At 41.7% G+C, this 25353-nt stretch overlaps 2 protein-coding genes across 7 annotated transcripts; one reads left to right on the top strand and one right to left on the bottom strand.

The window, feature by feature from the left end:
* Window positions 1–1464: 1464 nt before the first annotated feature.
* Window positions 1465–19722, bottom strand: MMUT (methylmalonyl-CoA mutase). Of its 3 annotated transcripts, XM_088053622.1 has the most exons (14): window positions 19658–19685; window positions 17808–18048; window positions 17075–17454; window positions 15796–16163; window positions 14881–15038; window positions 14488–14659; window positions 12844–13092; window positions 12458–12569; window positions 11072–11187; window positions 10445–10560; window positions 5121–5252; window positions 3409–3556; window positions 3131–3298; window positions 1465–1874 (listed from the first exon to the last, which is right to left on the bottom strand). In XM_088053622.1, the coding sequence occupies exons 3-14, from the start codon at window positions 17427–17429 to the stop codon at window positions 1746–1748; spliced, it is 2223 nt and encodes a 740-aa protein (XP_087909748.1). In that variant the 5' UTR covers window positions 17430–17454; window positions 17808–18048; window positions 19658–19685; the 3' UTR covers window positions 1465–1745. The 3 variants fall into 3 exon arrangements, with proteins under 3 accessions (XP_087909748.1, XP_005528830.2, XP_014113146.2); XM_005528773.3 differs by lacking the exon at window positions 17808–18048 and having other exon boundaries at window positions 19658–19722; XM_014257671.2 differs by lacking the exons at window positions 17808–18048; window positions 19658–19685 and adding an exon at window positions 19424–19574.
* Window positions 19720–24315, top strand: CENPQ (centromere protein Q). Of its 4 annotated transcripts, none has more exons than XM_014257634.2 (9): window positions 19720–19820; window positions 20807–20962; window positions 21274–21331; window positions 21466–21580; window positions 21733–21801; window positions 22325–22454; window positions 22672–22791; window positions 23048–23125; window positions 23705–24315. In XM_014257634.2, exons 2-9 carry the CDS (start codon window positions 20810–20812, stop codon window positions 23861–23863), a joined length of 882 nt encoding a protein of 293 aa, XP_014113109.2. In that variant the 5' UTR covers window positions 19720–19820; window positions 20807–20809; the 3' UTR covers window positions 23864–24315. The 4 variants fall into 4 exon arrangements, with proteins under 4 accessions (XP_014113109.2, XP_087909749.1, XP_087909750.1 ...); XM_088053623.1 differs by lacking the exon at window positions 19720–19820 and adding an exon at window positions 19995–20078; XM_088053624.1 differs by lacking the exon at window positions 19720–19820 and adding an exon at window positions 19995–20078 and having other exon boundaries at window positions 21277–21331.
* The last annotated feature ends 1038 nt before the right edge of the window (window positions 24316–25353 follow it).

A 25353-nucleotide genomic window follows, 5' to 3' on the forward strand; every position in this document is an offset into this window, starting at 1 on the left:
TTTTCGGAACACTTTGAGGGCTGGTGACTCCATCACTTCCCTGGGCAGCCTGGTGCAGTGCTTTACCCTTTCTCTGCAGCTGTTCTCTGCACCGGATGACAAAGGCATTCCCAGGTAACCTTCCTAGTAGTGTCACCCTGCAGATGCAGTCCTGGCTCTAATGGCTTCCATGGGAGTTCCTGAGATCCCAAATTTCCCCCTGGTTAGGGCACAGACATGACTGCAACTGAGAACAGCTTGCTGATTCAGTACAACCGTAACACCAGGTTTGTTTGGTTGTTTTCTTAAGTTTTGAGAAGGTAATTTATGGTCAAATTATTATTCCATGGTTATTTCCTACCCAGCCCTGGACTGTGCTGTCTTTTCAGAGATGGAAGCAGGATGCAAGCACTGAGTTCAGGAGTGAGTCTGGGCACCTCATGTTTGCAATCACCAGTGCAACCACCTCAATACAAAAAAAAAAATTAATTAAAAATTCCAACTGATCTGACCTCTCACATATTAGGAGTTTTCTCACCACTCTGAGGAGGTTTACAATGCAACACTCAACCTGAGCGAGCCCCCTTTGGCTTCTTTCTTTCCACTGAAGATAAATGGAGCTCCCTATTCAGATGATGACATATAAAATTAGATAATAAAACTAAAACTCTGATTTGTATTAAAATAAGTTGGAATTCAATGCCTTGCTTTGAAAAATCTTCTAGGCAGTCTCTGGCTATTGAGGCACAGGAATAACTTACAGAACTTCTATAGAAAATTTCTGTTAATGTTCAATTTTCCATCTGTAAAATTAATTGTGATTCACTTCAGAACAAAGATCAATAATTTGAGAGAGGTCATTATCCAGAAGTTATAGCATGAGGATAACACTGCAAAGACATTCCACCCCATTACTTTGCCAGCAATACTGTGCAACTTAAACTTTGTCTTGGGTTCTTGTCTCATCCACATAGCTGAGACAGTTTTGCTGCTCATGAATGTAAAACACAAGCTGTTTGACGAACAGCTTCACAAAATCACGGAAACACAGAATCACAGAGTGGTTTGGGTTGGAAGGGACCTGAAAGATCATCTTGTTCCAACCCCTGTCCACTATCCCAGGCTGCTCCAAGCGCCATCTAACCTGGCCTTGAACACTTCCAGGGATGGGGCAGCCACAATGTAACTCTTTATAAAATCTATAGATAGATAAACCGTAAGTTTTGAATTTCATGGCTTAATAAGATACAAATGCTGTACATGGCAGTAGCCTGTATAAGAGCAGCTGTGCACTGTGCTCTGTCCCCATCACTGCCCTTCCCTGGGAAGCCATCATTGCTCAAATCAAAGTGCTGTTGGATTCAATCCCATCTCTGCTGAATGAGTGATCCTGCATGAAGACTTCTAGGTCTACTATAACTGCCAAAAAAGTTCAAAACAAGTTCTCTGCATGCGAAAGAGATGAGGCAAAAAAGACCAACCAAAGAGCTGCAGCAGCTATTTTATTTATCAGTATATCTGGAAAAAAAAAACCCAAACACACATATTTGAATTCTCTTCACTTCCTGAAGTCATAGCTCTAGAGATAAAATTATCTTGTGGGTATCTATATGAATAATCTTCAAATAGAACAAGCAGAGAGTTTAGAACTTTCTTAGAAAGCACAAAACACGAGGCCAGGGGGCAGTGGGAGCAGAGGTTTGTGGCTGGCCATCCCTTGCTGACAATCAAGTGGTCAGTGTAAGGCTGATTGTGACATTTCAGAGTTACATGGATTGCTGTCTCTTCTCCAGGCACTTCTCAATATCATCCAATACTTGCACAGCTGCTTTTGGAATACGAGTGCCTGGACCGAACACATTGGCAACGCCAGCTTCATACAGGAAGTCATAATCCTGTTGGAAAAGAGATTTAAGATCTACAGTTAATAGTGAAAAAGAAAATTGATAATTGATTTATAACTGGTACATGCTCTGTCCTCTATGCTGGGCCTGAGAAAACAGTTAAGTCCCAGAGTGGCAGCACAGCTTCCAGGAAATGGGAAAAGGGTGGAAGTTACAAGGCAGAAAAAAATACTAAAAGGTATCCATAGGAAATAGTTTATTTCTTTAGAATCAGACTAATGGCAATCCTTGGAAAGTATTCAAAAGTCAACTTTATATGAGTCTGAATAACCTAACCTAAATTTGATCTAACTTCTTATTTTGAAAATACTACTTTAAACAAGGGCTTGGAGCAGATGACTGCCAGTGATCTCTTGCAATCTAGAGTTAATCTAATTTTATGACTGTCCTGAAATTTCAAGAAGACATGGGAAGCAGTTCTGTATTCTTTCTTCTATATAGGATATATTACACCTTTACCAGCCTTAGGGTAGTAACATCCCATTGAGAGATACTGGACAGAACACAAATTATCTCCTAGAAAAATACTATGAGTTTTGTTTGTTCAGTTTAGAATTCTGCCCTTCCCAAATAACTACTTAACTGCCTAGAAAAGGGAGAGGTGTGGGAAAAGGGAATAACGGCATTTATGTGCAAAATCTGTTTGGATCACTATAGACAGAGGATGGTTGTAAGGTGATGGGGATGGGCAGATTGTGCCTGAGCTAAGGAAAATTTAAAGATGAAAGCACAGATCTGATTGCAAGTGAATTCAACAAACTGCTTAACAGTTTAGGAGAAAGCAGAGGGAATGAGAGGTAACACATGCCTGATGATGGGGAAGGTGAAGAGAGGCTGAAAAGTGAGTGAGATGTGCAGCCTATGGGTGATGGGACCTGCCAGGGGCCTTAGTCACTGGCTGTGGCTCTTCCCAACCATTGCTGGAAGTCAAAAAGTCTCTTAAGACAGAAGCCAGCCTGTACCAATGATATGCAAAGACTGGTGATGTGAAACAACAGAGCATAAAGAACACCTTGCTGGAGCTCATCTTTTCACAACACAGCTGTATCTTTCATCCCACACACACTAAGTTAAACCAGGGCATGGTGTACAGAAAATCAGACTGGGGGGCCCCACCTTGCAGATCTGTGCTGGCCCTGGTGACTGTACAGAGGAGCCTTCAGTGCTCCGACGCTACAGAACAGAGGAAACAGCTCAAACAGAGATAAATCAGTCTCTTAGCTCGATGGAAATGATGCTGCCTGTACCTGAGGGGGGATGACTCCTCCACACATGACCAGGATGTCAGGCCTGTCCAGGGCATTGAGCTCCTTGATGAGTTCAGGCACCAGGGTTTTGTGCCCCGCGGCGAGCGTGCTCACCCCGACACAGTGCACGTCTGCATCCACCGCCTGCTGCGCCACCTCCTGCGGGGTCTGTGTGCAAACAGGGCGTGGGACAGGGCACAGCCACAGCCCGGGGGCTGAGCACGCATTCCAGGGAGAAGGGATGCACTGGGAATGCTCTGGGTGCTGCTCAGTCGTACCTGGAAGAGGGGACCTATGTCCACGTCAAAGCCGATGTCTGCGAATCCGGTTGCGATGACTTTGGCTCCTCTGTCGTGGCCATCCTGACCCATCTTGGCAACAAGGATACGAGGCCTGCGGCCCTCACGGTCCATGAACTTGTTAACTCTTGTTGAAAACACACATTCTGTCAGAGTAAGTCACTGAGAATCGCTGGAAGTATTTCCACACATGAATAAAGCACTTGCTGCAAGTGTAGCGTAATTGCTTCAAATAAAAAGATCTTCCAAGTCATGGTTTGGCTGTGCAGTCTGCACCCTATGTTAATATTCATGCTATGTTATTTCTAGCTCACTTCTTGTATTTACCAGCCTCAAAAATAAAATATTCTTTATTTTAAAAAATCTTCCACTACTCTTTCCCTTTCTAACAGGTAAAGTACTGAATTCTCTGAGGGTTTAATGAGCTGAATTACAACTCACTAAAATACATTTTTTTTAGTTTCCAAGAATAATTATGACCTATTATTTCAAAAGTACTCCACACAGATGGGTCCTGGACATCACATTGTGCATTCTCATTCACTGAATGAAAAAATCTGTCCATGGAAGGATTATTTTTATCTCCTATTCTGTGCAGTCATTCCACTGCCCCTCTTATTTTGGATAGTGGCAGTTTGTATTTCTGTTGTATTGATGCTACTGTGTAATCACAGCCTCAGATATTAACCTGTCATTTTACTGCTCATGATTCAAGTACCACCAGGATCTGTCCGTGGTTACAGGCTGGACTTGCTGATCTTATAAGTCCTTTCCAACCTAAATAATTCTGTGGTTCTAGGTAAGAAAGGGAACTACATTTTGATTTTTAAGGGGTTAGTTCAGTTCTCTTTCACATAAAAGCATAATTTAAAATAGTTAAATTTAAATAGCTAGAATAAAATAACAATGGTGACATTTCCTAGCACAACTACTTTCAAGTCAATCTAGTCATCACCACTGCAAAGCCATCAGTAATTCCCTTTCAGGAGAGCCTGAACTCTTTACGGGTAAACCCCAACACAGCAGGGACTGATGAGCATCGATTTGTGCTGCATCATCTCCCACAGCAGCAGTTCAGGCTCTGTACCCTTGAGGGCAGCAGTAAAGGCAGAAGCTGAGAAAAGGCCCAAAGAGGCAACTGTTTTCACACATAACAACATTTCCGGATGCCTTCTCCATCGGGGTATGAGTAACACCCAAAGACTGGAGGTTGTATCTCTGTATATCCAGAGATTTTAACAACAGTTTAAGCAGCAGTAAGAGTGAAATTGCAGGAACAATTTATGGGCAGATCAAAATGAGGTTTTGTAGCATGAACGGCTGGAAATATTTTAGAGATGACTATTACATAGCCTTTAAAAAAAGCAACCCAATGTACAAGGATTTCAGGCAATGTTTCTCAACTTCTTAATCTTGTGGCTGCATAGGCTATTTGAACAAAACCTTCAAATCATAACTTCACCTTAGTTAATTTTGTTTGCAAGCAAATACAACTTCAATTAAGTTTTGACTTTGTCTTATTGTACTTAATGCTTATCATTCTACTCCCCTGCTTATGAGAGTGCTTTTGCAGGTCGTTGTTTTCCCCAGGGATGTCACTCAGGCTTGGGAAATGGTTTTTTAGGGCACATGTACATCCTGGATTAAATGTGAGGCTATTACACATTTGGCTACCTGGAAAGAGTTCTCACCTCTTGATGGCATGAAGGATTTCATCACTCTCCCCAAACTCCTGGCGATAGGCCCCGCTCACCATGCGGTCGCTGGCTTTGTGCTCCCCAAACACCTTCTTCATGGCATCTGTTATCTCCCCCACGGTGCACCTGAGGCACAGACAGAAAACATTCATATTATCAGCAGGCTGAAATGAAAACAGAACACAGAATAACTGGCACTGGCCCAACCACTTGCCTCGCTGCTGGACAAATTTACTTGCATTGATTTCCCTTTCAGTGCTGCAACTCTGAACATCTGACTCACCCCACTGCCACCCACAGATGGAACATGTAAAGGCATTTTTAAGAAAATACTTTATTGCTCATTTGAGAATTAATTTACAACTGGCAAGGCAATGGGGAATGGCAAAATGCTTCAGAAAATTAAATCTGATTTTCTCAATGGGGATTTTTTTTGGAGGGGGCTCAGACTGAAAGATCCTGCATTTGGATACATGCTAAAATACAAAATATAAATCAAGAGGGGACAAAAAAAGGAAGAACACACAGAAGAGACTGAAACCTAACATTTTAACAGGAATTTATTTGCCTTTCCCTTTATTTCAGTGTTTATTTTAGTGTTTATTTATTTTAGTGTTTTTATTTTTATTTTAGTGTTTATTCTTCTCCTCTACTCCTGACACAGCTCCTTTACCCACTAAGTTGCAGAAGGATCTGGGAAATTTATTTACATGCAAGTTACAAGTTTTGTTTGCTACTGGACACACTGTACATGTTTGAAAAAATACTTCTGCTGTATTACAAGAGAGAGGAGCAAACTAGGCTGTGCTGTCTTCCTGTACAAACATCTCTGTTCTAAAGCAATAAAAAAATTGTGCTGAATACAGCTTGCTGCAAACTTTGTCAAAGGTGTAATTTTTCTCTAAACAATCCTTTTTCTCTTTCTCTGGTTCTGCTGCATTTCTTCTATATTTTTCTTTCTCTTCCTGGCTTTCTCAGTCTCCTTTGGACCGAATTCTTTTGGGATCCTCCCTTGTGGGGAGCCCTGCTTATATCAGTTCTTTAGGTTTGAAGAAAACTCCGAGCTCGTTAGAATCTTATTGCTCGTGTTTATTGGAAGGTCATCACAAAACTTGGCAGGTCTCTCCAGACTAACTGCACAAACTTAAATCTTTGCAATCTGGTACATTTCTTTCTTCTGATGGTACAACAAGGCCTTGTGGCTTACTTTGTGTCTGACGTACAAAATGGCCCCGAATTATGCAGTGCTTTTATCTTTATACTTATTTTTACCCAATTAACAATAGACACATATATTATTTTTCTTAATGACCCAATGACCCTTCACGTGTGTGCTGCACTGCGGAATTTTCTAATCAATCACCTACTATTACCCAAAAACCTCTAGAAGAAGAACATGAAGAAGAAAGAAGGACAAGAGACAACACCCTAAATCCTCCATCTTTTCTCCTGTTCTCTAAACTAACTTTTTCACCCAGTGACTTAAGAAAACTTTCTAATCTACACACACTTTTAGCTTTTATATCTAACTTTAACAGTTGTTTTCATGTATCACCATGAAAACATGCTCATGAATTTCATATTATATGAAATTCAGTGTTTTTCTGGATCTTAGAACTAAGTATCAGAAACAAGGGCACACACTCTGTATCCCAGACTCCAACATTAGGAATGAAAAAAAAATACTACTCTTCTAAACCGCTTTAAAAGTGTGCTTACAAATACAGACACCAAAGTAGTATTAAGTATATAACTAATTAAGCTAGCACATTTCAAACCTCTGGGATTCATATTTTCTCGTGCCATTTATTCTCTAGAACTCCCTGAAAGGAGGGTGGAGCCAGATGGGGGTCAGTCTCTTCCCTCAGGTAACAAGGACAGGACAAAAGGAAATGGCCTTAGGTTGCACCAGGGGAGGTTTAGGTTGGATATTGGGAAAAATTTCTTCAATAAAACAGGTGAACAGGCTGCCCAGGGCAGTGGTGGAGCTCCCGTCACTGGAGGGATTTAAAAGCTGTGTAGATGTGGCACTTGAGGACCTGGGTTAGCAGTGGATTAACAGCGCTGGGGGAATGGTTGGACTTAAAGATCTTAAAAGAATTTTCTAACCTAAATGATTCTGTGATTTAACTACAAGCTACTCTGAGGCAAAATTAACTTAAACATTCTCTACAGCTGTTATATAAAATGCTCAGGAAAGACTGGATAAGATGCACCTTGCTGCCCACACACCTCTACAAGGAGATGGCCAAATGACTTGTACTCACTTTTCCTTCTGCTTTTAGCAGTTTCAGCAACTACTGATTCCTACCACGTGCAATCTGCCACATATGCCCCCAAAGTAACAAGACATGGATTTCTGCTGCCTTTGCTGAATCATTTAGTAAATTTTAGAGAGAAGTTTTACTTCCTGTGACCCCACAACTAATTTGCTCTTTTGCTGGCTCATACTCAGCAAATGTAGCTGTAAACTATGCAAAGGTAAAATGTCAGAAATCCATTCATGATCACACAGGCAAGATCTGTACAGCTCAGATGTCTGAAATGGCCTCTTATTTCTGGTATCACTTTTTACACTTGGCCAGCTTTGGCTAAAGACAGCATCACTCTAGAACACACATTTTTACCTCATGTTATTGATGCTGTTTGGGCCATTTTTGTCATTTCCCCTTCCCTGGATTTCTGGAATTCTGTTTGACTCACTGTTAATCGCTTGTGTCATCAGGTTTTGATTTTAGATTTTAGATCAGGACATCTAAATAATCTTATTAATATTATTGCTTTCTGTCATTACTAACAAAGAATGAAAAGTAAACTGCAAAAGTGCATTAGGTAAGGTCACTTCCCCAAGTTTAAAAAGCAAGTCTGCAGCAGACTTGAAAACACTGTCTATAAATACTGACTCATTTTCAGAGTGCCAGACATCACAGATTGCAGCCCAAAATAAATATACCCCATGCACAAACACTGAGTGTTTACTCCTGGCAGTGTGGTGTGGCAAGAAACACATCTTTTCTCCTAGAGAAAACTAAGCTTAGGTAAATCTTTCTCCTCCTCTTTTGCAGCAGTAGTATCTGAGTATACTTCAATGTTAAATAAAGGCTACCATGGCTGTGGTGTGCTTTTCTGTTCTTATTATATAGAAGTGTGAACAAAATTTTCATGTTACAAATGAAAAATAAATGAGGTATAAGCTGGTGGGTGGGATAAAGTTGTTTTTGCGTACTGTACAAAAATGAAACACACTTCATTCTTCTCCAAGACACTGCTTCTGAAATCCCTGTGTTTTGAAAATTGTATCCTAAATCTCTGCAACCCTTTAAATCTAAATTTAAGTAAAAACAGGAGTTTTGCTTTTAAACTACTCATAAATACTTTCTTGCTGTTTACCAAGAAATTTATTTTTTTTTTTAATCTCTGCCACATATGCATCCACAATGGAATAGCTGTATCTGGAGCCAGGAATATAGCCTCTTTTCTTTACAGAGTCATTTTTTATCAGTCTGTATTTGTGTGTGACTCTCTCCCAGTGGCTCACAGCCAGCCACAGAGCCTAAATACCAATTTGGAGAAAGTCAATGACCATAATGTGCCTGTTAGAGCTGGGACCCCGTGTCTGCTGAGCCTGAGCTGCTGCTGCTCCTCTCTGTGTTTCCCCAGTAAGCAGAGGCAGCAGTGTAAAATCAGCAGAGGAAGTACCACAAGGACACAGACCGGGCAGAAAAAGAAGCAGCACAAGCAGCTACACTGCATTTCTGCCTTCCCTTTCCACCACTGAACTGCAAGTCTAGAGAGGGATACAAAAAGAGCATAGCAGGTGAGGGATGAGAGAAAGAATTTGGCATCACCCATCCCACTTTCCTGTAAGGGGGTTTCTCAGGAGACACGAGGCACAGAAGGGAGGTATCATTCTCATTCCCTGTAACTTCACATCTGCCTTATTTCTTGGGCTAGAATAACAACATTAACTTTTCTACTCATGTTTGTCAGCACTGAAATCTCTGTACTAGTCCATAGAATCTCTTCCACAGTTCAGCACTAACAATTCTGTGCTACTCATTTTATTCCAAGTGACTTAAATTACATCATGCTCAAAATCCATAATTTTCCATTTAGCAGAAAGAGGCATCCGTCCCTCTCATGCTGGTGAAACTGGCCCACTTGTTTACTGCCTGTGAAGGGTGAATGTGTTAATTTTCAAACCTTTTCCCATCTTACCCCCAAAAGGAAGGCTCTCTGTATGTGCTCCCAGAGCTCACAGTCCTCCCTCAAACACTCAGTACCAGATGCCACGACAGCTTCTTTCTGTGCTCACATCCCATATATAGTTTTGGGGCAGAATTAAGTCTTGTGTTTGGAACTTACAAAAGTGCATCTTCAGTCTATTAATGCTTTTACAGTTAACAGAAACAAGGTCACCAAGGAGAGAAACTAGGACTTAACTGGTCAATTGTGGTACAGAAGAATCCCTTGTAAATCCAACACTTCCCTCCTGTGACCTTCCCAGTTCAAATACAAATGTAGACATACTACTGGAGATTCCTGACAGGCTATGGTTCAATGTATTTAAAATACACTTATTAAGTATTCTAGGAGTGGGAATGAAGGAATTTGAGACATGACAGTTAAAACAGAGCAGCACCCCAATAAGGAGTGAATTTGCTCATATTTGGGCCATTTAGTTAATTAAGAAACCGACAGACAGGATCTATCCTACAGACTGATGCTGACCTTGAAACAGGAAAGAAAACAGCCTCAAAAGTACCTTGGGTGAAAAAAGAAGCTCTTCCACTGGACTCTAAGGATTCCTCACACTGCTTAGTAACATTTCTTACAACTTTGCCTGACTAAGCAAAAAGATTTCTCCTTCAGCCAAAAAATGTTTTCACACCAATTTGTGGTGCAAAGATGAAGCAACAGAGCATGATGAAACTGTGTATATCCATTTTCACATCTCAGACACTTCTTAAACTCCTTCACCCATGAAACAACTGAGTGACAAAGAAACCCAGTTATGTCCTAGAACTGGTAAGAATATGAGTTGTAAACAGCAGAATGTGTATGAGCAGCCTCATCATATCAGACTCTTTATATCTGTAATGTTCCATGTGAGAAATCAAAGCATTGCCTTAAGAAGCTGTAAAATGTAATAAGAGTGTATCCTACAATGTGAAACTGCAGCCATTATTTATTCCCACCTCTTTAGAGAAGCCCCAAAACTCCAATCTTGCTGACATCACACCCAAGAAAAGTTAAAGGGTGAAAATGAACCATCAATTTTTAAACAAGAATTGGCTGTTCAACTCGACCCCTGGTACCTGGCACGTGCTGCTTCCACTGCCAGAGCAAGTAAGTTGCCTTCCCCAGTGGCAGCACATTGTGTGAGAGCAGCCAGGGACTGCTGGGCTGCTGCTTGGTCTCTGCTGGCCTTCACCTAAAGTGCAGGAGAGAGACATTCAGTTCAAAGAAACCACAAAGTGAAACATGAAGTCGAGTGTGGAAGACTGTCTAATTTCAAATATTAATTCTGGATATGGAACTGTCAATATCCACTTCCTATTTCAATGAGATTGGAAGTCAAAAGGCATCTCAGACCTTAAAATGTGTACAAGTCCATAACATAACCCTAAACCAATTTTATCTACATTTTCATTGATTATGAAAGTGGAAGTTGACTTCTGGTTCTGTAACCTGCAAAAAGCACTCAACAGTGAGTGATTAAGCAATATTACAGGCTTTTAGAGCAAAACATTGCATAGATGGTTTCTATCTTAGTTTCAGAACATGTAAAGCTCTCAGTTTTTAAAGTTTTTATATTCCTGTTTATCCACTAATGACCAGAGTGGACTCTAACAAATGGGAAAGTCAAACTTCTGGCAAGCTGCCTTTACTCAATCTGTGTCTGCAATTACAGTAAGATTCATATTTAAGAAGGTTGTTCCCACCTTGTTGATTTTCTCAATCTGCTTGGCACGGACTACAGAGTTATCGATGGCCAGAACTTCCACGGTCTCCTCTTTCTCTAGCTGGTGCTTGTTCACTCCAACAATTACTTCAGACCCTATTTTTAGTGGAAATACCAGAAAATCAGAACACATTTGCAAACTACTCTGAAAAGACACAATGTTAACAGGATAAGAAGATTTTGAGCATTATTATGCATTTCTTTACTTATATAACCATACACATTTCAAATACGTAAAATCTGCTCTTATAGAATGGATTCAAGTTAGTATTTTCCAGATTTTATGATGAGAGATTAAATGCATGAACATTCAACTCAGTGAATACTGCAGCAGAAAAAAGACAAGAAATACAACAATATTTATCTTGCAAACTGATTTAGTAATGAGTCTCTAAAATACATTGGCTATTTTTCTCTTTTTAAGCTTACATAAGTGTATCAGACAGAACTAAGCAGAAGTGCTGGTCTCCTGCTCTGCACTTACTTTTCTGATTTAACAGATAAATAAGAAAGTGAAGTTCTTACCCAAAACTACTCTTTGTGCATTAAAATTAATTTTTCATGCTGTAAAATTGTATTTTAGGTTTCAATCAGTATGGACTTATCAGCTATTTTTATTTGCAGTTCCTGATAACAATACGCTCCTTGAAGCAACATGAAGTAATTTACCTTACGAGAGAAAACACAGAACTTCACTGATTATTTTTTATTGGTCTTAATTAAAATCTGCTTCAAATTTATCCTCCATACAAAGAAGTCCTTATAACGTCTTTCACGTTATCCCTAATTTCTGTTCCTAGATTACTAATGGAATGCAGATTACAAAAAGTGAAATAGAGTTTTAAGCACTCATGTATAAATATCTCCACAAATACTTACTCTGTGAGTACATATACACATGTATAGCAAACAAGGAGTTGTATCATCCTCTGCTACGATCTGACCATTCAGGGAAAAAGGGCAGTTCTCCAGAAAACCCAGGAATTTGGCCAGCCATGGTGAGTATTGCCATCTGGTGGCATTTCTGCTTTTAAACTCAGCAATCACAGCTTAAAGCTCTTACCAGAAATCAAGCGATTCACTACTGAAGGCTCCAAGCACTCCTTTAAAATGGTGTTTCTACTGCTTTGTCTAATCTAATCTTGAACATATCAAGCAAGACTTTTCACACTGGTGCTATATTTTGTACGCACTGTCTCTTTCCAGAGCTTTCACTAATATAAAACCATCACCATTTTTTCTATCACTCACAATCTGCTACCCCCAAACTGAGAAATAAAAAACCACAATGAACATGTGTGTAAAAAACCTTTCTACCAAAGTATTCTATTGGAAATTTTTTCTTCTTTCATCCCCCTGCTCCTACCGGAGTCAATCCTGGCTTGTCTCCGGGCTGCACACTCTTCAATACGAAGTTTGGGGATCCCCTCAGCAACAGCTTTGGCCATTCCACCCATTTCTTCTATTTCCTCAATAAGCTGAGAAATGAAAAGGTTTGAGATAGTGAGTAGTAGCAAGGTTTAAAAATTGAGCTTTGTATCTGTGCTATCACTCACATTTTCATTAAAACTTTTTTATACAGCTTTGCGCTCTAAACTATTTTGTAAAGTTTATTTACAAAGACATCACTGAAGCAGAAGTGTAAACTAATTCCTAGATTAAAAGTTACCAATTTATCAAACAGCTCCATAGAAGACATTTTTCAAAACTCTTATCCCTAAAATTTTCCCAAAGAAGGTTCTGCAAACTGACCTTTAAAGCAGCTTCATAGACATCATTGGTGAGGCACTCCATGAGGTAAGATCCCCCCCAGGGATCTGCCACTTTGGGAATCCCCGATTCCTCCTGGATTATGATCTGTGTGTTCCGGGCAATGCGAGCACTCTTCACTGTGGGCAGCCCCAAGGCTTCATCAAAGGAATTGGTGTGCAAAGACTGTGTCCCTCCAAACACTGCAGCCATGGCTTCGATGGTGGTGCGGATGACGTTGTTGAAGGGATCCTGGAAGGAAAAGGGGAGCTCTGAAGCTCAGTGGTTCTGCCACGGGGCTGAGGCAAGTTAGTCATTATTGCAAAGAAACACATGCAAAATTCCCTACTGAAAGACTGTAATCAGAACAAAAAGCTGAAAGAAACCTAAATCAAATGGATTTATCACCTGTCAATATCTTAAGAAAAGAGATTAATCCATAAAGAAAGCCAAAATGATCACTGTGCAAGTAAACTGCTCACAGTAACAAATCAAAGCCTAATTTATATTTGGTGGTATTTCAAAGAACTTAGTGAATCCAAATCATAGAGGATGGAGCAGTAGACCTGATGTCTTCCATCCTCCAAATCCAGAATTCTTGGGGCAGTGAACAGTACATGTGGCAGACAAATTACTAGTCAAGATGTGTTTTGGAACTAAATGTGCTTAAATATTTTCATTAATAACAGCATCACATAAGGTAATTATCGAAAACTGTGATTTGGATAAGTAAGAATGTAAAACATAATTTATGAGTAGCTACCTATCTAAAGGCATCTTAAGTATGTTTTCTCTCTGAAACTTAAAAGAAGAAAATATTTCACACTGAGAAGCTATATTAAGATAAACCACAATGTTTAGAAAAAAATAAAGAGTTTGATCTAGCCAGAAATATAGTTACACTGCACACTGGAAGACAATTGAATATAGTTTTGGTAATAATAACATTTTTTCACTCCCACAATACTTTTAGTTGGAGAACCCACAGAGGCCGCTGTTAGAAAATTCCAGTGTTTTAGTTTTACTGTATTGTTGTAATGTAAGTAAACATTACATTTATTAAAAACAAAACAAAACAAAAAAAAAACAAGGCAGAGAAGTCAACAATGCTTACAATCACAACCTAAAAATAACTCCCATTGCATGACTTTGAGCAACAGGCCTTGGGATCAGAGCTGGAACCCAGCTCTAACCTCACTTGGGAAACTGTACGCACTCCAATGATTTATCTCCTTGCTGTAATGTAAATCAGCAGAAAGAGCAGAGTGCACCCAGTTTCAAAGGAGCACTCCTTTGAAATGAGCTGTAACCATTACTTCTCTCTTCAGCACTGAGCATCAGGCTGTGAATGACTCCCTTGATTGCTCAAAAGAATTCTCAAGACAGTGATCCTGAGAAAACAGTGCCTCTACTACTTGCTGACTGCACTGAATTTTGGAAGGATAACTCACAGGACAAATCCAGGAGAGAGCTTCATCCTCTGAGTCCTGAACAGACATAAAGGTATAACCAATGCCAGAGTGTACCATTTGTCAAACTGAGAGCACAGCTGCTGCACCTTTGTGAGTAACACCAGCAGCCCCTTTTAAGACACGTACCACGAGAACACCTTTAAGTAAGGAGGTTGATGAGAGTCCAATTTCTAACCTGCTCAGTGAGTGACCAGCCCGAAGTCTGACAGTGAGCTCTCAGCAGAAGAGATTTGGAATCCTTGGGCTTAAACATTTTCTCAATCAAGTGAGCCCACAGCCTCCTCCCAGCTCTCAGCTTTGCTATTTCCATATAGAAGTTCATGCCAATTCCCCAGAAGAAAGAGAGCCTGTAATAGGAGAACATGAACAGAACATAACATTGAATCATTTTAATAACTCTGGATCAGTAATGGAGAGACCCTACAGCAATGTCTCTGGTTAATATATTTTCACAGTTGATGGGAATGTTCCTATTTGCTTGTATGTGTAAAAATATTGAATTTGGTATTAAACTCTATAGAAGTTTTACCAAAAGTGAGTTTTATATTTGCAAATTTCTTGAGCTCACCTAGGTGCAAATTCATCAATAGTGAGGCCAGCTTTAAGCCCAGTTCTGCAGTACTCCAAGCCATCTGCTATGGTATAAGCTAATTCCAGGATGGTGTCAGCTCCTGCCTCTTGCATGTGGTACCCACTGATGGAAATGGAATTAAATTTTGGCATATGCTGAAAAAAAGGCCAAAAACAACAAGATACAAAAGGGTATAACAGCAGAGGGAAGAATCAAATACTTTTTCTATCAACATCCACACAGAATAACAGAATGGTTTGAGTTGAAAGGGAGTTAAAGGTCATCTGGTTTCAACAACTCCTGCCATGGGCAGGGGCACCTTCCACTATCTCAGGTTGCTCCAAGCCCCATCCAACCTAGCCTTGGACACTTCCAGGGATCCAGGGGCAACCACAGCTTCTATGGGAACCTCTGCCAGGGCCTCAACACCTGCACAAGGAAGAATTTATTCTAATATCCAATCTAAATGCTTTTAGTTTAAAAATGTTCCTCCTTGTCCTGTCACTATCTGTGTAAAAAGTTGTCACTACTGGTGTAAAAGGCTGCTCTCAATCTATTTTATAAACCCCTCTTAGGAACTAAAAGGCTACAGTGAGGTTCCCCTGGAGCCTTCTCCAGGCTGAATACCCACAGCCTCTCTCAGCCTGTCTCCAGGGCAGAGGTGCTCCAGCCCATTCTCTGAATTCCTTGTTGACTGCAAATACAACCCCTCTCTACAAAGATGTGTTTGCAGATCTGGTCTGACTCAAACTTCAAATTTATATTATAAGTGATATTGGATCTTAACTTCTCCTACTGGCCCTTTCCACAACCACAATACTCTTCTCTATGACGCCTTCCCATCTTTTCTTTGTTCTCCAAAGTGCCTCATAAACAGTTAACCTAATAATATAAGTTATAAGCAATGAATACCTTTGAGGTGTACTGGAAGATGTCAGCAATGATCCGCATGGATGGTTCTGGGGGGAAAATGTAGGTATTTCTGACCATGAACTCCTTCAGGATGTCATTTTGGATTGTCCCTGTCAGCTTGGCCTGAGGCACTCCCTGCTCTTCTCCAGTCACAATGAATGTAGCCAGCACAGGAATGACTGCCCCGTTCATTGTCATGGAAACTGACATTTTCTCCAAAGGAATTCCATCAAAAAGGATTTTTGTGTCTTCTACTGTGTCGATGGCAACTCCAGCCATTCCAACATCTCCTCGAACTCGTGGATTGTCTGAATCATAACCGCGGTGAGTGGCTAAATCAAAAGCAACTGATAATCCCTGTTGGCCAGCTACATGAAAAAGAAAGGAAAAAAACCCCAAAAAAACCCAAAGAAAGATAGTTAGAAGTGTTGAACAGACTTGCATTAGGATGGGATCTAAATTTATTAACTTTATTTTACATGATTCAGGTTTGGATGGCAAACTAAATTTTGATTTAAACACTGTTCCCTCCCCAAACCTGTCCAAGGTCTAGTAGTCTTAATCTTTAAATGAAAAAGTTTTTAACTGGGAAAAAAAAGCCAAAAATGTAGTCCTTACTTTAAAAATTACTGAATAACAGCTCACCCACAAATTATAAATATGCCTAGACAGGCAGTGTAAGAGCTTACACACATAACTCAGCTTGGCTTAGCTGGGAACAGAAGTGTCATAAACTCTGTCATGTTACCTTCTCTTTATCACAAACTAAACACACACTGTTCCCTGGCTCTGCTGACACACGCTGTTACTTGTAAATCTGCAGGGAGAGAAAATTATTCGTATGAAGCAGGGAACAGGATGGCCAGAGTTCTTGTTGCTGCAACCTAAAAGCAGAACCCAAAAATCTGCTCTGCCCAGGCATTCCCTCCTCTGACCAGTGACTGGGCTGTGCTACCAGCTAACCCAGGTTACCACTTCTGCTTCAGCTCCATGATCTCAGCTGCTTGAATCCTGTGATGGATCCAAATTATGTCTATGTGTTAAGGTGCAACAACTAAAACCAGTATTTAACACATTCATTCTTCACAGCAAAACAAAATAAAGGCACTTCCAGAAATTAACTTCCAATTACCCAGTAATAAAGACAGTGCCACTGGGAAGGCCTTATCAGAAATCCAAACTCACAGCGTAGAATAATCCCATTTGCCATGTAACTGACTGAAGTCATGTCCCCCTTTGCTTCACAAGGCAGTGTGGTTTCCCAGACCAGCTGCCCCACCTTTGATGTTGTCTTTGTAGAACTTGTTGCTCTCCTCCACTGTACTGAAGCCAGCATACTGGCGGATGGTCCACGGCCTGTACGTGTACATGGTGGGGTAAGGCCCTCGAGTGAAAGGCTTCACCCCTGGCAGCTCCTCAGGGAAGTCCTCTGTGTCCCTTTTGGAGTATAAAGGCTTGATGTCAATCCCCTCTGGGGTGTGCCAAATTAAATCCTTTGGGTTCTTGCCTTTCAGCTGCTTCTGAGCCAGGGCAGCCCACTTGGGGTGCAGCGGCTGCCTGTGCAGGGAGCGCCAGGCCAGGAGTGCGCAGCGGCGCGGCTGCAGCCGCAGGATGGCATCCCCGGCCCTCAGCATGGCTCTCCTCACAGTGTGGGGCAAGCTGGACAAAATAAAAAGACATATTTTGCATTATCATATGCACCTAGCATAGGAGATGTGAGGATGTAGAGGTCAAGCAGTTTGCTAAAGCCAAAACAATCCCTCAGAAGAAAAATGAAACATCTTAATCACACACTGATTTGACAGACAGCCCTTCCTCTTGCCTTTCAACCAGGAACAGAGTTCAGGAAAAATCCTACGTTTTCCTCTAACTAAAGAAAAAGTTCCCTCAACTTATCTACATCCACATCTGAGATGTGTAAATTATTTCAGTCCCTCAGCATCACAGTCATTAATCAGTCACTGAAAAGCCAGTGTGAGGCATGAAGATGGCATGGACAGCTACCCTCTCACCTTCACATCTCTCTCATCTAGGAATTCCTTAATGTCAAACAGCGATGCTTTTCCAGGGATGAGGCAGCTACAGCTTCTGTGGGCAACCTGTACCAGGGCCTCATCACCCTCACAGGAAGAATTTCTTCCCAATATCCAACATCAAGGAGGTGCTCTGCAGCAAGTGAGCTGTCAGAAAATTGCTGATATAATCATACACTTTGGAAAAGATGGCTTGGGCTGGATGGAAACTAGAGATAGGCTGAAAAAGAAAGGAGAAGGAAAAATATGGTATGTGAGAACACCAGGACAATACAAAGCTGCAATACAAGCTTGTCTCACCATGCATGAGACTGCTAGGGGCAAGAATGTGAATAATTCCCTTTGAGGGTGGTGAGGCCCTGGCACAGGTTGCCCAGAGAAGCTGTGGCTGCCAAATCCCTGGAAGGCCAAGGCCAGGTTAGATGAAGCTTGGAGCAACCTGGGATAGTGGAAAATGTCCCTGTCTATGGCAGGGGTTGGAATGAGATGATCTTCCAGGTCCTTTCCAACACAAACTAGTCTGTGAGTTCAGTAACTCCTAAAAGCTGTAAGCTCCTTTGCTTCTGCTCTGCATACCCTATCCTTGCACTTCTTTACAAAAACAAAACTTTTACAGCTTGGCTCCAAGGGTCAGTCACCTCCTCACTGCCTCATCTCTTTCACAACTCCCAAGAAATACACACTTTCTTGACACCTTTATAAGAAATTCTGCATAAAACTGAAAAGCACCTGTATCACTGCAGCAATACCTCCAAACATGTGCTTTAATAATATATATAGTAAGTGTGGTATGCCTATAACCTGAGGAGCACAGAGGAGCTCCTGAGGAGAACTCATGCCCTGTGGGGATGTGATGCTGCAGCCAGGATTGAAGGCAACCTGTGCCCACACACCTGTATGGGCCACAGGACGGATCAGGCTGGAAGGGACCACAGTGGCTCATCTGATCCAACCTCCCTGCTCAATCAGGCCCATCCCAGAGCACAGGGCATGGGCAAGTGTCCAGGCAGTTCTGGAATATCTCCAGTGAGGAGACTCCACACCCTCTCTGGATAATCTGCTCAGGGCTCGGTCACTGCACGGGGAAGAAGTTCTGCCTCCTGTTCAGGTGGAACTTGCTGGGATCAATCCCTGCCCATTCCTCTGCTGCCATTGCTGGATCCCCATGGAGCAGAGCCTGGGCCCTGCTCTGAGCCCTCCCTGCTCACAGGGACACCCAGGGATGAGGGCCCCTCTCAGCTGGGGCTCCCCTCGAGGCTGAACAGCCCCAGCCCCCTCAGCCTTTCCTGGGCAGGGAGATGCTCCAGTCCCTCCATCATCTTTGTCACTGGGATCTGGACCCATTCCAGGAGCTCCAGGTCTCTCTTGTCCTGAGGAGCCCAGAACTGGACCCAGCACTCCAGATGTGCCTCCCAGGGCTGAGCAGAGGGGCAGGATCACCTTCCTGCTGGCACTGCTCTTCCTAACTCGCCAGGATTATTCCTTCCCCGGTGCTGGACGCTGCACCTTGTTCAGTTTCAGACAATTCTTCTCTGCCCATCTCCCAGCACACCCTGAGGGAACCCCAGAGCCGCCCTGCCAGCCCCTCTCCGCACCTCTCCCTCCTCAGCACCCACAGCTGACAGGAACGCTCCGCTCTCCGACAGCGCCCGCCGCCACAGCCCGCCCCCAACACGCCCCTCGGGCGGCCAATGGGGACGAGGGCCCGGCCCAGGGGCTGGAATAGGGGATAAGGACAAGGAGAGCAGCAGGGCTCGGGGCTCCGAACATGGACAGGGACATGGAAAGGGATCGGGATCAGGACAGGGATGGGATCTCCCCCCCCCTACCTGCCACCGGCCCCTCCGTCAGCGCGCGGCCCCTGCGCACGCGCGGTGGGCGGGAGAGGCGCTGCGCGTGCGCTGCGGGGAGCGCGGGTTTATTTAGTAACGTCCCGGCGGGGTGAGGCGGGACCGGCGGCAGCGCTGAGGAGGTGGAGACAGCGCCGGGAAGGTGAGGCTTGAGGCTAGATGAACCAGGAGGAGAGGAAGGGGTTTGTGGAGATGTTATCCGCGATGCTATCCGACAGCACCGGGGGAGTGGGCATTTGGGGATGTGAGGGAGTCTGGGTGGGAAAGACTACAACTCCCAGCATGCGCTGCGATTGGGTTAAGTACCTAGGCTGCGAGAGGAGCGATGCATGCCGGGAGTTGTAGTGTTGTAGTCCATGCCGTATTTGCGGTTCGCTGTGAAAGCTGTCCCACAACATCGGTAGTTATGGGGTCGGGATTGGCAGGGTTTATTTACTTGGTTTAGGGCTTATTTAGCTGGTGTGGAGCTTATTTGCCTGGCATATGGTTTATTTACCTGTTTTAGGCCTCACTAACTCGGCCGGGGTTTATTTGGTGTCAATTTCGACGGTTGCCTGGTGAACAGTGACAGGACCTGGGTGAGGGAAAATGTGGCCTGAGGGAGTGAGGGAAAAGCTGAATAAATCTGGGTCGCGGTGCTTTTGAGAAGGGTGGTGGGGTTTGTGGTTACTCCCTTCTGTGTGACTGCTTTTCCCTCGGTCTCTGTAGTAATTTAGGAAAGAAACTAAGTTTAAACTGCATCAGGGACTACCGTGCTTAGATGCTAAGGTAAAATATTCTGGTAATTGGATGATTGCACTGAAAATTAAAAAGATAAATCATAGAATCACAGAATGGTTTGGGTTGGAAGAGACATTAAGGATCATCTATTTCAAGCCCCCTGCCATGGGCAGAGACATCTTCCAAGTGGGGATACTTTTTTAGTGGTCCTAAATTTAGGTAAATTTACAGGCTTTGGGTTCTAGGTTAGCAAATATTCAGACATTTCATCTCCTTTAGCCTCATTTGGGGCTTATTGGGTTGAGACCAATTTCTATAATTTTGTTTTTTAATGGTTTGCACTGTATGGGTTATAATTGCTCGATTTTAATTTTGTCTTTGTTTGCTCCTTTTCCCATTGGCTTACAGATAATGAAACCCTGCCACACATCTTCCAATAAAATGGGGAAACCAACTAGTGGGAGATCAGCAAAAAATCCTTTTAAATCTCAAAATCAGCAAGGGCCTTCCAGCAAAAAAAAGGGAGCAGATGAACAAGGAAGAAAACAAGGTCAAAAAAGACAGGTATTCGTTTATTTGGATCAAACAAAGTAGAAAAGTAACTGGGTGAGGGGGGAGGGGAAAGAGGTATTTTTTCCCATTTTTTTAAATTGCAGTTTATAGAGAATAATTCATTAATTAAGAACAGCCCTCTTGAGGAAATGCCCAGTGTGAAGAGCTCTTTTGAGAAGTCTTCAATAAAGCTGCTTTTTCTTGTGGTCATGTCAAAGACTTTTGTCAGATACTGGCATAGTGAGTTCATGGGAGCAGATGAATGATTGCAGTGCAGAGGATGTCTCAAAATTGCCACATATGCTGTAAATTTTTCCCTTCAGCAGGTCCCTCAGAAAGTCAAAAGGGAAGTTAAGGAATTCAAGGACTATTCCCCTGCAGGTAGGGTCCTATTCTTTGCTGTTAAATCTGAACTGTTTTACACCTTTGACTCCAGTCTGACTGAATTGAGTCAGAAAGCTGTCTGTCTGGATTTGACAAGTCATACATTTCCCTTTTTTCCTCTGTGATAACAGGAGAAAATGGTTCTTCAAAAAAGGTGAAGCTGTCCAGTGCTACAATAGGATCTTGGCAGCCTCTCTCAGAGAACAGTAGGCTGTTCCTGGAAAATATAGTGGATTCAGTAGTACTGTAAGTGCCAAATATTCTGGTGGTTCTTCTTTGTTTTCACAAGGAATAAAGTAAAGATTGTATTACTTGAACTGCAAGTCAGTGGGGATTTTGATGTGTTCTCTGTGCTTGCAGGCTTTGTGATGGAAATTCTGCCTTTATTTTCTTTCCAGATCTGTTTTGTCCCAGCAGAGGAAGAAAAAAGATGATGTTCAGAAGCACCTCAATGTACTGAAAAAAAGGTATGAAATTATAAATTTTAAAAAAAAGAGGGAGAGAAGAGAATTCTTCTACCCAGTTGTTTTGTACGATACTTTGAGGGTGAGCTAAAACTTTCTCTTTCTGACTTAAAGCTATGTATTATGTTTCATAAAGGCAGGTTTTACTAAAATGATCATCATTTGGAAGCAGTTAAAAATTCTCCTCTTGGAACTTAATTTAAAAAGCAGAAGGGTCAGAACTGGGAAAATATTAATTAATGTCAGTTTAGAGTCAGGGAATGTAGACGCCAATGGAATATAAACCAAAGGAGGTCAGTGCAATAGAAAACATGAGACTATTGGGATTCCTTGTTCCTGGTTCCTTCCTACTCCACATGATTTTGGAAAACAATTCAAGGCAGTTTTTCTTTCTCTCTGCAACCTTTTACTTCACTGGCAGCAATTAAATTTAAAACTAAAGTGAGATTAGGTTTTCCCCAGAATTTTCTTTTTGCTTTGCAAAGAACTCCAAACAAACCATGCTTTCCATTTTCTGTAATTAAAGGGTACTGAGAAGTTTCAAGTCTTTAAAGGTGCCTCCAGGGGAGCTGGGCAACCTGAAGAGTATCCTGAGCCTTCAAATGGCAGAGAAGCAAATGCTTGAGACAAATGAGGAGTCTCTGGTTCAACTGCAGGTATGAAAAGCAGGGAAGGGTGGGAATTACATTTACCACACTGCTGGCCGTTCCTGTGCTGTTATGGAGGAGTGTCCAGTGTTCATCATTGCCACCCACCTTTGCTACAAAGCTCTGTCTCTTCTTGGATGTTTTTTCAGTGATTCAGTGTGGTCTGTGGGAAAGACTCACCATCTCTAAAGTAAATTTTCTTCTGGTTTTGTCTGTTTCGTTTTAGGAAGAAATAACTGAAGCAGAACAATCAGCAGAGCGCACTGAGGAAAATATACAGCAGCTGAAGTACAAAATCCAGGTGCTCAAGAACCAGCTGGAGGAAGATGAAAAAGATGCCAGGAAGGTATTTTTCATAAATACTTGTGTATTCCTATAACCTAGACTTCCAGAGCTTTCTCAACCAAACTGTTTCTCAGACAGTGTTGCTTAAAGAAGGCCTCATTTGCCTTTGAACATGGATCTTCTTCATCTTTCCAACTTCAGCTGCAGAATTAAGAAGTTTGGTTTCAGAAGTTGGATAATGACAGGTTATTTTCCAACTTGTGTGCCTGATATTTGGGGGTTTGGATTGTTTTTTCATTCTCTTCTTCTTTTTCTAGATATTCCAGGAAAATGACAATGGAGCACTCCACCTCCCAGAACTCCCCAAGCACAGTTTGCAGGCACCCATTTTGCAGGTGAATGTGGAATACATATTTGTCTTTTCAGAGACATTTTGGTTATGAGGAGGAAGGCAAAAGATATTGCTTTTATCCCTTAACCTCTGCCACAGGGAGCAATTCTGAAAATTCAGAACATTTGAATAGGTTTTCATTTTCCTTTTTTAATGTTTTTTTTCTTTTCATTGAGAACTACATGCTTATGTTTTAAAACCAGGACAAAATCCTAAAAAACTCCTCATCCCTGGAAGTGTTCAAGGCCAGGTTGGATGGGGCTCTGAGCAACCTGGGATAGTGTAATCTTGTGGGAGGTGTCACTGCCCATAGAGGGTTGTAACAAGCTGGTCTTTAAAGTCTCTTCCAACCCAAACCATTCTGTGATCTTATTTAAAACATCACATGTCTTTTCCTAGAAGCCCTGTGGCCCTAGGGAACTTGTAATTTCTGAAATATATCTGTAATTGCTGGAGGAGGGACTCATTCTGTGATGTTGAATCTTTTGTTTTAGCTGTAGCTGGGCTGCATGAAAGTGAAATTCCTGTTGCAGTCAAGGAAAGCTGTTTTTTATTTGTTGTCAATCATTATTTCCTTCTTTAGGAGGAAATTTTGAAGGTAAAGAATCAGAAGGGCCTTTTAAATGATATGAATGCTATTCAGCAGTCAGCTGACTTGAAGAACTTGTTAAACCTCATTGAGAAGACCTATGAGAAGGTGGATTTGCTTCGAGAAGCCAAATGTGTGGAGTCTCCATGCTGATTTTCTGAGAATCAGCTTTCTTCCTAATGGCCTTCCTGTTGTGACTGCTGAATTTCTGTTAAAACATTTTCTATTAACATTGGTATATAAATCTGTAGACACATTTTGGGACTCAAGTGATTTCAGTCATCTGTCAAGGTTTTATTGGGTTTTTTTTTGACCTGTGCTGACTTCTAATGGTGACCGGTCTATCCTGTCTTAGGACAAGGGAAACAAATGGATCCTGGGTTATTTGGGTGTTTTTACAGAATAAGGGAGCTATTCCATTCTATTTGCACTTCTATATCTGTAAATCACTTAAGGCATTGTTTTTAACCAAAGTAGTTTTTATCTGGGAGTTTAAACCCAAAACAGGTAGTAAAAATAAGCTTGTCTAATACTCAGTTGTAAAGCCCCTGCTCAACTTTCTTACTATTTTTCAAATAAACTCTCAGTTGAAGAAAATTGAATAATTTTTATCAAATGTACAAAATTGTTTTTACATTTTCATTACTTAATACAAAAACCAACATCAAACAACATAAAGTACTTTCTCAGGTTAAATTACCTGCTGGAAGATAGCAGTGCTCTTTACGCTGACTTGCTTCATAAACTCTTGTTCTTCTTGTTTACAAGCTGCTGCTATTCTTTATGAGACAAAAGCTAATTATCTTCTATGAGGGCTTGAAAGCTTCTCTGGAGTTAGAATCATGGAATATCTCAAGTTGGAACAAACCTGTAAGGATCTCAGAGTCCAGCTCTCTACTCCTCACAGGATTACCTAAACCATGTAGGATCAGGAAAACCAGACTAAGTACTTGCTTTATACTGAATCACAGGAAGAGGAATATAGTTATTTAGAAATACTTCTCATATTTATGATTACTTGGCAAGGGGAGCATTTACTAATATAACCATTTCCCCCAAATCATTTAATCCAGAGTATAGGTTAAAGGTTTTCCTACATGCCAGGAAAAGGTTAAGTAAAGGTACACTCCTTTGCTTTCATTAAGGGTGGTTTACTGTGTGGGTTTTGAACTTTCTGAACCACATAGACACCTTTTCCTTTTTAATTTTTTTTTTATTATGGAAAGAAAGTGTGGAGAAAGGCAATGAGTAGGAGTCAGATTCAGCTTCCACACAAGGAAGTTGAAATAGTAACTGAATGAGCTTCTGCATTACAGCTCTGCATAGTTGCAGAGGCAAGCCGTAATTGCTTTAATTTATTTTTTTTTTCCCTGACCACTGGGTGATTTATAATAGGCTGGCTGTGGATGTTGTTACTTTGGGGTTTTCATGCACATATAAACAGGGCAATGTGAACCAGGGAACATAAATCCAGACATTTAGGAGGTTGTCTTAGCTCGACTTGACGGTGGATACTCTTGGTCAAATTTGCAGAATGATCAGATTGTTGGTTTTGATAAGACTTGAGGCCTCTTCCAGAAGGTTCACTCTTGATCTGTGTGTGTGGAACTGTGACCAAGCTGTGTGATTTGACCTGGGAGCAC

Source organism: Pseudopodoces humilis, chromosome 3 (assembly GCF_049639895.1).
Source record: "Pseudopodoces humilis isolate 2021_Gansu_Grassland_sample_001 chromosome 3, ASM4963989v1, whole genome shotgun sequence".
In the NCBI taxonomy this organism is placed as follows: Eukaryota; Metazoa; Chordata; class Aves; order Passeriformes; family Paridae; genus Pseudopodoces; species Pseudopodoces humilis.

Bases quoted from the DNA above. Each gene is read 5' to 3' on its own strand.
- MMUT (XM_005528773.3), bottom strand. From the start codon at position 17,429: ATGCTGAGGGCCGGGGATGCCATCCTGCGGCTGCAGCCGCGCCGCTGC. The intron at 3,557-5,120 runs GTGAGAACTCTT...GTTTTCAACAAG, and splicing joins ATCCTTCATGCCATCAAGAG to AGTTAACAAGTTCATGGACC. The intron at 1,875-3,130 runs GTACAGGCAGCA...CTTTTCCAACAG, and splicing joins GAGGAGTCATCCCCCCTCAG to GATTATGACTTCCTGTATGA.
- CENPQ (XM_088053623.1), top strand. From the start codon at position 20,004: ATGCATGCCGGGAGTTGTAGTGTTGTAGTCCATGCCGTATTTGCGGTT. The intron at 20,963-21,273 runs GTATTCGTTTAT...TTTTCCCTTCAG, and splicing joins AACAAGGTCAAAAAAGACAG to CAGGTCCCTCAGAAAGTCAA. The intron at 21,332-21,465 runs GTAGGGTCCTAT...CTGTGATAACAG, and splicing joins CAAGGACTATTCCCCTGCAG to GAGAAAATGGTTCTTCAAAA.